Source organism: Gobio gobio (genome assembly GCF_949357685.1).
Source record: "Gobio gobio genome assembly, chromosome: 11".
NCBI lineage: Eukaryota > Metazoa > Chordata > Actinopteri > Cypriniformes > Gobionidae > Gobio > Gobio gobio.
The window spans coordinates 21,812,322-21,823,204 of record NC_137104.1 but is presented as its reverse complement, the minus strand read 5'-3'; the positions used below and the strand labels follow the sequence as shown (position 1 = coordinate 21,823,204).

General features: G+C 39.7%; 1 protein-coding gene across 1 annotated transcript in view; it reads right to left on the bottom strand.

The window, feature by feature from the left end:
* Window positions 1-5,709: 5,709 nt before the first annotated feature.
* The window catches only part of LOC307133992 (asparagine synthetase [glutamine-hydrolyzing]-like), a 31,891-nt gene continuing 26,717 nt past the window's right edge, over window positions 5,710-10,883 (bottom strand). Inside the window, exons 11-12 of the mRNA XM_079829412.1 lie at window positions 9,496-9,651; window positions 5,710-7,559 (exon numbers count right to left, since the gene is read on the bottom strand). Of these exons, the coding sequence (XP_079685538.1) occupies window positions 7,350-7,559; window positions 9,496-9,651 (366 nt within the window). The 3' untranslated portion in view covers window positions 5,710-7,349. The remainder of the gene's footprint in view (window positions 7,560-9,495; window positions 9,652-10,883) is intronic.

Sequence of the window (10,883 nt, the reverse complement as noted above, 5' to 3'; positions counted from 1 at the left end):
GAGACGCTTTGGGGTCGCACAGATCGATCTGTTTCCCGCCCCCAGTTGTTTTATTCCCTGACCGAGGGAACCCTCGGCACGGATGCCCTGGCACACAGCTGGCCCCGGGGCCTACGCAAATATGCGTTTCCCCCAGTGAGCCTTCTTGCACAGACACTGTGCAAGGTCAGGGAGGACGAGGAGCAGCTCCTCTTGGTGATTGCATCAAGCATCGAGGAGCAGCTCCCTACGGTGAGCTTGTATCTTTCCCTCGGCAGAGTTCTTCTGCCGTCTCAGTATGGTGTTGTATGCCATGGTCTTGGCATGCTTTCCCAGCGTTATCCAATAGTCTGCTGAGTGGGTCTTGCGGAACAGCAGTGAGACTCTCCCTGCGTGAATTTCCCCGCCCGCATCAGAACGGGGTCTGTGGGGTTCTCGCTGGGCGCTGGAAGTGGTAGTAACTGTGGCGTTTTCCAAAGGGTCCCAATTCGTCGGTACAACCGACGTACGTCGAACGTGACCGACTGAAAGGGAACGTCTCGGTTACGTATGGTAACCCTTGTTCCCAGAAGGAGGGAACGGAGACGTACATCCCGTCGCCACAGTTCCTTACCATCAATGCATGGCCGAGTCACTGGTTCGGCTCCTCAGTGAAAAACAATAGTGCGCTGCTCTCGCTTCCTGTTTATACCCGTGGTGCGGGGCGGAGCGCGAGATGCAAATCTCACACGCCAATGGCCCATTGGCCTGTTCTCTATATCTCGAAGCTGATAGGGGCTCCCTGAAGTGATCCCAATTCGTCGGTAGAACCGATGTACGTCTCCGTTCCCTCCTTCAGGGAACGAGGGTTACCATACGTAACCGAGACGTTAATAAGCCAAAGTCCCAAAAAGTTGGCGTGTTCCTTTAATACAGGTAAGGAGTGGAGGACAGAGGAGCCTCTTAAAGAACAAGTTACAGGTCTGTGAGAGACAGAAATCTGGCTTTTTTGTTGGTGACCAAATACTTATTTTCCACCATAATTTGCAAATAAATTGTTTAAAAATCAGACAATGTGCTTTTCTGGATTTTTTTTCTCATTCTGTCTCTCATAGTTGAAGTGTACCTATGATGAAAATTACAGGCCTCTCTCATCTTTTTAAGTGGGAGAACTTGCACAATTGGTGGCTGACTAAATACTTTTTTTGCCCCACTGTATATACATATATGAAAAACTTGGTTACAGTTTATTTTAAGGTGTCTTTGTTAGGGCTGGGATTGGTTTAGGGTTAGTTGCATGTAATTATGCATCGTTGTTAGTTATTTCTAACAACGAGGGTTATTTCTGACCCTCGACGCATGTGGCAGGGCATTCAGGCCATCAGTGACTACAAACCCACCCACTCCACCCCCGCAGCCACTGATGTCAACTTCCTGAACGAGCTAAATTACTTTTATGCTCGCTTTGAAAGAGACAATAGAGAAACTGCCACCAAGCTCAAACCCTCAGATGACCACCCACCAATTACACTCTCCTCCACAGATGTCTGCAAGGCACTGGGCCAGATCAGCGCGCACAAGGCTGCTGGACCAGACAACATCCCTGGTCGTGTTCTCAGGGCATGTGCGGAGCAGCTCGCTGGGGTTTTTACAGACATTTTCAACCTGTCTCTTGCCCAAGCAGCTGTACCATCATGCTTTAAATGCACTTCCATTGTGCCAGTGCCAAAACACTCTAACCCGAGGTGCCCTAATGACTACCGCCCTGTAGCACTCACACCCATCGTTATGAAGTGCTTTGAGCGGCTGGTCCTGGAACACCTAAAAGACTCTCTACCATCCACATTGGACTCACACCAGTTTGCCTACCGCACCAATAGGAGCACAGAGGATGCCGTTTCCATGGCACTGCACTCTGTGCTCACTCACCTGGACAATAAGAACACTTATGCACGCATGCTGTTTGTTGACTTCAGCTCAGCATTCAACACTGTCATCCCAACCAAGTTAATAGCCAAACTTGGAGACCTGGACATCAACACTTCAATGTGTAACTGGATTTTGGACTTCCTAACTGACAGACCCCAGAATGTTCGATCAGGACCTGCTCCACATCCATCACTCTTAACACTGGTGTACCACAGGGCTGTGTGCTAAGCCCGTTTCTCTACTCCCTCTTCACCTCCGACTGCAAGCCTGTGTATGGATCTAATTCCATCGTAAAGTTTGCAGACGACACTACGGTGATTGGTCTCATCAGCAACAACGATGAGACTGCCTATAGGGAGGAGATCCAGCACCTGGCCACATGGTACACTGAAAATAACCTGCTCCTCAACACCACCAAAACAAAGGAGCTCATCGTGGACTTCAGGAAGGAGTCAAGAGACACACACGACACCATCCACATCAATGGAATAGCTGTTGAACGTGTCTCCAGTTTCAAGTTGCTGGGGATCCACATCTCGGCGGACATGTCGTGGACGAACAACCCCTCCAGCCTGGTCAAGAAGGCTCACCAGCGCCTCTAGAGGACACTGAGGAAGAATCAGCTCTCCTCGGCTATCCTGGTGAACTTCTATCGCTGTGCAATAGAAAGCATCCTGACCAACTGTGTGGCAGTATGGTATGGGAGCTGCTCTGTTGCAGAGCGCAAGGCACTGTAGCGGGTGGTGAAAACTGCCCAGCGCATCACAGGGACTCCACTACCTGCCATCGAGCAGATCCAGAGGAAACGCTGCCTGCATCGAGCTCGCAGCATCCTCAAGGACTCCTCTCACCCAGCCCACAGACTGTTTTCTCTCCTGCCCTCCGGCAGGCGTTTCAGGATCCACCGGACCAGGACCAGCAGACTAAAGAACAGCTTTTTCCCCAGAGCTGTCTCTTTACTGAACTCAAACCCCCGTTGATCCACTTCCCTCATATACTGCTAACTCTCCTACCTCACATCTGCCTTCACTTTGTTATTTGCACTACCGACTGTTTATTACAGTAACAACTGTTTACTTATGTATCTTGCACTACCATACCTTAACTGGACTATGCTCATTTGCACTGCCGACTGTTATTTACAGTACCTACTGTTTACATTTGCATTTTGCACCGTACTTCTAACTGTAATATGCAATCACTTTCCACTGCACTTTTACACTTTTTTCGGATAGCTTCTGTCCATAATTGATTGCACTACCTTAATCCAATGCTATATTCCTCATCTTAGCCTAACATATCATTGTATACCTCTATCTATAAAATTCTGTTTATAGTAATAGCCATCTGTATATTATATTATATTCATAGTACATATTCACCTTAAATTCTGTTTATAGTAATAGCCATCTGTATATTTATTCACTGTACATATTCACCTGTAAATTCTGTTCTGTTTATAGTAATATCCATCTCTCTATTTATGACTCTAATACACACACACACACACACACACACACCCACACAACCAAGCATTCCCCTCTATTTAGCCTTTAATTAAACTATCCCAGAAATTACATATATGATTATTTATTAAGTGTATGCATGCTCCCTATATTTCTTATGCTTGCGTGATGTAAGAACTATCTTGAACGCTCCAAATTGCTCTGTATAGAAGATGCACTGCCTTCATGTCTGTAAACCAAGGCATGTTTGATGTCTAAATGTTCCTTTTTCTGTGTCTTAGTCAATGGTACAAAGTATATGATAATGAGATGTACCGCTAGTATGTTTTAGTCCTTTTGGAGTGAAACTTTACTAGTTCTGGCTTCCAGCAAGAACATTCCATTGGGTAATAAAGTCCAGCGGCGCGCTCCACCAGACCAAGGAACTTAGCTGGACGAGATGAACTTTCCCTTCCAAGACGCTCCCTTCCCAAACACCTTTAAAACTCCCGCGGACCAACGAAGCTTCGGAAGAACCAAACGGAGAGAGCGCTTCAGCGCACGAACACTCTGAGAAACGCCAACGCACGCATCTTGCTTTACACAACACCAAGAAACCATGCAAGTATCAATTCTACCGAAATTTAGATGCGTTTGAAGATTGTACCCCTGTTTAAGGTGATATGGTTCTTGCTGGCTATAATGGTTATGTCTGGGAAGGTGTCGGATCGGACACGATCAAACCCTTCTTCCTTTACCTTCTCCGCATCCTCCTCTTTACTTTCCACTATTCTGTAAATACATGTATTCTTTATTTAGTCATATGTAATCGTAGTATTAATCTTTATTAAACCATGATATTCACGTTTTGATTGTCATTGTTTTGCTCACGGAACACGAGTCCCTTTAATGTCAGATCTAAGCTACGAGCTCTTATAAGCATCGTTGAATGCTTTAATTAATACCATAACTCGGAAAGTTTGTCCTTTGTGGCCAGAGGGATAAACTTCCCGAAAATTGGGTAGGAAGAATAGACCTGGTGAGTGGATAAAGAATTTCCGCTCGTTCTTTAAACGGAACGGAGAGGAATTTTGAATCAGCTCCCTAGGTTATTCTGTGATTATTTAATATAGATATATATGTAGTTAATTGCAATAAATTGTTGTTAACCATATATATATTATATATTGCATAAAATACCGAGGTTAGGTATTCCCCTTTTGGGTGATTTTGGAGATTTGTGATTAGATTATAACCCATTATGATTGATCATAAATCCCTAAATATTAATACCCATAATTCCCTATTGAGCTAATTTTTAATTTAAATATATATGTAACCCTAAGACGCTACAGTTGTATAATCCTGCACTTGCTGCTATTGCACTTCTGGTTAGACCTAAACTGCATTTCGTTGCCTTGTACTTGTGTAATGACAATAAAGTTGAATCTAATCTAATCTAATAACTACATGTAATGTGCAACAATGACACTGTAAAATAAAGTGTTACCTAATTTCTTTTTCCTCTGTTTTCTAGGGCATAAAATTTCTAGGGCATTCTTTTGTGGGGCTGATGGGTAAAAGAAGTCAAGAGGTGCCAGGTAGGAACAGCAAAACCTCTCAATTAGTTTTAGAATAGTTGCTTAAACCAATGATAGTTATAATAAAAACTAGTCGCGTTTGAGTTGAGATATTTGTAACCCCCGACCTTCTCTTTTCACAGAATCTTATGAATGGGGAACAGTACAGATCTACGGCAAAAGGCGTTGATGCCAAAAATGGATCATCGTCACATCCGCTTCCTTAAGGATCATTTCATTATGTGATACTCAATTTTTTTTTTTTTAATTCAGTGCAGAAGTAAACATTATTACACATTGTGAAATAAGGCCACACCTGTGTCAGTTTATGTATGTCAGACATTTTAAATACAGTCCAGCTGTGATCAAATGTGTTTATGTCACAACATCTTTCCCGATGTTGTGGAGCGTTAAAGCAAATCTGTGTCCTTCTGAGGTACTCTGAGATTTGTGCTGAAAATATCAATACATAGTGCCTCATAGTGTTTTCACCATGACTGATGATGTTATAATACCAACAGTCCGGGTGTGATGTCATCCTGCGCATGTCCCGTAACTGCTTTGAGCAAAGGTTTTGCTATCTTGATATCTCTGTGTGATTGTAGCTTGATATTAAAAATATTTTCTTTATTGGTGGAACTTTTAATTCCTTGTAGTATCGTTGAATGTGTGGCGTATCTCAGTCTAAAGGTGCTTTCACAGTGGCACACTCCACCTACAGGCTACTAGATATATTTTAAAAATCAACAAGCATTCTTTTCAACTGCATCAATAAAACACAACTCGAAAGGTATTTTGAAGAAAGCCTTTATCAATATCATAACCAGGTCTATCAACGCAATCACTCCAGCATCTGTATGCACACTAAACTCTCCAAATTAATTGAAAAATCCTAAACTATTCAATGTAGAAAGTTCAAGTTCTTTAAACATTAAAGCCATTTCATTCTCGAATTCAAAATCCATTTTCTACCAGATTATGGTGATGGTGCACCAAAGAAAATATAAATACCACTTATATTAATATTAATATATATGTTAATATTAACCCTTAAAATTTCACATCTCAATATTAAGCCACCAGTTAAGGCTAAACCATTAAACCCTACTTTAACCAGTGCTATTCAGTAAACACTTACAATAATTGTTCAACTGTTTTTTTTTGGGGGGGAATAAACTAGCCAACTAGTTACTACATGTCAATTAGCTGACTTCATACACACAAATACACTCATTAATGGAACGGTCCACTAAAGGAACCTGGGATAAGCGCATAGCAGTTTACGAGCGGCTACCACTGTGCAATTGAGCAAAGATATTCATTGAGGCCAGATATTGCAAAAAATAAATAAATACAATAAACTAAATTTATTCCTGAACCCTCTTAAAAAAAATAGCAACAACAACAGAAAAACATTACTGTTCAAAAGTTTGGGGCCAATAAGAACTTTTTTTTTTGGTAACCTTATTGTAAAAGTGTTACCAAGGCTTTTTTTTTTTTTTAAAGAAATTAATGCATTTATTCAGCAAGAACATATTAAATTGATCAAAAGTGACAGTAAAGACTTAACATTGTTACAAATGATTTCTATTGCAAATAGTTCATTTGAGCTTTCTATTCAAAAGAACCCAAAAAAGAGAGAAACAATTTTGTCTCCACAAAATAGCACTTTTTTTAAGGATCATGTGACATTGAAGACGGGGGTAATAATGATGCTGAAAATTCAGCTTTGCCATCACAGAAATAAATTGCATTTAAAAAAAATATTTAAATAGAAAGTAGTTATTTTAAATTGTAATATTTTTTCACATTACTACTGCTAATACATGTTACATGGCCTTAATGTTTTTGAAAGAAGTCTCTTATGCTAACTATCTCACCGACCTCAAACTTTTGAACAGTAGTGAATATCACTAGTTGCTAATGTAAAATAAATTAATACGGCATCTCCTTAAAACCATGTATATTTTTTTACTTGAACTTTGCTTACGGTGTTAATTAATATTACAGGTTTACTACAGAAACAAAACTGTATTTTAGAAGAAACAATGGTTACAATGTGCACATTTCTTAAGGGATTCCTTTAACCAACAAGCTACACCAACCTACTTCCGTTTTAGTTTCCGTTTAAGAAACATGAGCCGAATGAAGTATGCAAGGCAGCTTTGAAGGCCTGAAAAGTTGATAAGGCCTCTTATTTATCTTTTGAACTATTGCATGAGCTGAAGAAAATCACACTAACCATGTGAAGAACTGACCTTTAACAATGTCATCTTTAGGAAAGACCAAACAAACCAGCTAACATTTTTTTGGTAAACTGAACAGAGAAAGTGGAGGCAATAAAATATATTATGGTAATGTTTAAATCGGCTTCATGCGGCAGACACGTATGCTATAGTGATTGTATTGTTTAGCCAGGGTCTGAAGTTTGATGCGATTACTCGTCTTTATCAGGCTTGTAGATGGACAGGGTTCTGGCCGAGGGGTCAGTGGCCTTGATCCAGCGAGGCATCCAGTAATGGGGCGTCCACTCGCTGCGGCCGGGGAAATTCTTCTCAAAGATCTGCCTTATGAAGAAACCCTCTTTGGTTGTGGGTGGGTTGAAAGGGAACAACTTAGCAGCCTTCTCCAACTGAGAGTCATTCACCTGAAAAGGAAAAGAAACATTCAAGGATGAGATAAATAAAGAAGAGGCTTTCAAAGGGTTAGTTCACCCAAAAATGGAAATTTTTCATTACTTGATTCAACAATTTCTTCACGTCTGACACTCTCCTATGCTGTTGATGTAGTAAATACGGTGCAGCGCTTCAGAGTTACATCAGAGCTATGCCAGAACGCTGGCTTAACATTGGCTGATGCTGTTCTTGTGAGCACCACAACGTATGCGTGTGATGCTGACGCAGGAGCTGGCCAATGTAAACTGACACAGACGATAAGAAATAGTTGAATAAAGTAAAGTCATTATTTTTGTTTGTTTTTTGTGCACAAAAAATATTCTCGTTACCTCATAAACTTACGGTTGAACCCCTGTAGTCATATAGACTAATTTAACTAGGGATGCGCGAGACTAGCTGACTATTCGATTAAACAATACTGCTGCTGCTAGTCGACTTGGAAAATACTAGTATTTGTTGAAAATACTAGTTGAACATTTAATGTATTGCTTTTTATTTTTACAAAGGCTACGTTTAAATTACTGCCATGTTAATGTTACATCTTGAATATATTATTATGAAAAACAGTAAAACAAAATAATTACATTTTACCTCAGGTCTTGCGGTTTACGCTGTGGTGCTCGCGGCACGTTCAGAGAAATCTTCACTCGGAAGGTGAGGGAGGATTTTGAAACCCTACACATAACATTCCCATTTTCCTCTGTCATGTCAAACTATTAAGCTTGCTTAGCCTTTATACTAACGGTTATGAGGGACATACAACTGTATGAAATTTTATATCGGATTAAAGGAGAAACATTGTGAAACTTACTTTATACTTGAACAGTTTCTAGATCAACACTAAAATGCGGTTAAATAATGTAATGTATAGTTGTCAGTACACGTCAAGCTTTTTTTGCATTTTTGTACAATGTGTTTTCATACATGAAAAGCGCATTCTCAAACTCGGACACGCATGTGTTTGCAGCGGTAACGAACAACAAAACCTTCGGTTTATAATAGGTTATTAGGTTTGAACTTATTGGTTCTGCGCTGCCTTTTGACTCAGTTGATTTGAATAAATGTCTATAATGGCTAACATTGCTTCAGTGAACGCTCAAGTTTAATATACAATGATCATAATGCAAGGCAAGCATGTCGCATGCATCTGATTTATTTTTTAGCAGCATTCAGTATGGGATTTGACTGTTTGTAGATTAAAGGTTTAGTGTGTAATATTTATTGACAGAAGATCTATTGACAGAAATGCAATATAATATACATAACTATGTTTTCAGTGGTGTATAAAGACCTTACATAATGAACCGTTATGTTTTTATTACCTTAGAATGAGCCATTTCTATCTACATACACCACAGGTCCCCTTACAGTGAAATCGCCATTTTGTGCCGTCATGTTTCTACAGTAGCCCTAAATGGACAAAATGCTCTACAGAGCGCTAGTCACTCTCTGCTCTCTCTGACAACATCATTTTGGTCCATTTTTTGCCCCCATAGCTTCTCAATGTGCTTCGAAAGGGTGGAGTGAGCGGTGTGTGATTGCAACTCACAACCTTACCACTAGATGCCACAAATTCACACACTGCACCTGTAAGTGTTCTTTCAAATAGATTGATCGCACAGACTTGAGGGCGGGGTTAGACTAGTCGGTCACAATTTCCATTTAAACGGTCATGAACTTAGTCGTTGCGTCTCTAATTTTTCCTACCTTTCTGGACCTTGAAAGTGGTAATTAAATTGCCGTCTATGGAGGGGTCAGAGAGCTCTCGGATTTCATCAAAAAAATATCTTAATTTGTGTTAATAAGGTCTTATGGGTTTGGGACATTAGAGTGAGTAATTAATGACAGAATTTTCATTTTTGGGTAAACTAACCCTTTAAAGTGCTGTCTCATGTGCATGTACATTACCTTAGACTCAATGTGCTCCTGCAGGCTAGTGTACCAGGATTTCTTCATGGATGACAAACCATCACTGAAGGCCTCTTTCCTTCGCCAGAGAATCTCATGTGGGATCAAGTTTATCCCTTCAAATGCTTCCCTCAAGAGATGCTTCTCCACACCATCCTATGCCGATCAAACAAGCAATTCAGACTGGTTTTAGGGGGCATTTATACATAGGCCTGTCGCGATAGTCAATAAATCAATTAATCGCACAATAAAAAAAATTTGCTCGATAATTTTTCCGGCTGCGATCATTTCCAGCGTCCGTTTTATATCCATTTTTGCAGAGCGTTACATTATACGCGCTGTATGTCAATGTTCTGTGTGTGTGGCTGCGTCTCATGTCAGCTAATCGAGGGACACTCTGAGACAGACACACACACACACACACACACGAAGCACAGACAGACTTGCGTCAAGTCTCCTGAGTTCTGCTCACATCGAGTTCTCTTTTGCTCATGAACAAACAATAACAACAACACAGAATTTTGAGTATTCTCATATTAGGAGTTTTAAATTAGTTAAACAACGTCTTAAATGAACTTAAAGAGTTGTGAGGAAATGAGATGCGCAGGACAGCGCGTGAGATCCGCGTCAGCGGTTGTTCTTAAAGTGACAGGAGCACTGATGATGCCTGTCATTAATGTTCATCAAAGAACAACGGGAACAGAAAATTGTAGCTTTAATGATGATTAATCTATATTTCATTTATTATTTATGCAGTTAAGAAAGGTGTTTGATAACTATTACATTTTTTGTATATGTCTAACAGGGAAGAAACAGGTAAAAATAACATTATAATGGGTTTATGTAAAGATTGTTTTAAGTTCACTTAAATTAAAAGTTGTTTTTTTAAAGCCTAATAAATGTTGAAATTGGTAGCTTTCAGTTAACTGTAATGTAACGTCATTAATGAAAACGTCATTCATAAAAACATGAAAATACAACACTTAAAATATACTGTCAATAAATTGTTTCTACATTAATTTGGAGAGTAACTGTAATTATTACAATATCAAAACATTAAACTTATTCATCGTGATTCATTACAGAAAAAAATTTGATTAATTAGTAAAACATTTTTAATCGATTCCCAGCACTACCTAAAATACAATCATCCGTTGCAGTTTTCCCAGCTGTTTATTCAAGTGCATTTTTTTGTTAACAGACTGAGAGTCCATTGCTTTTTTTGTTTTGGTTGTTTTGTTCATTTATTGTGGATATTTTAAATGCTTTCCGTTTTCTGTGTTAAATAGTCTTTAGAAATAAAAGTTTATTGATCTTTGAAAAGGTGTGCCTGCATTATTATGCCATTATCATTATTTTAGATGAAAATGGTCTCAGAACGACAATAT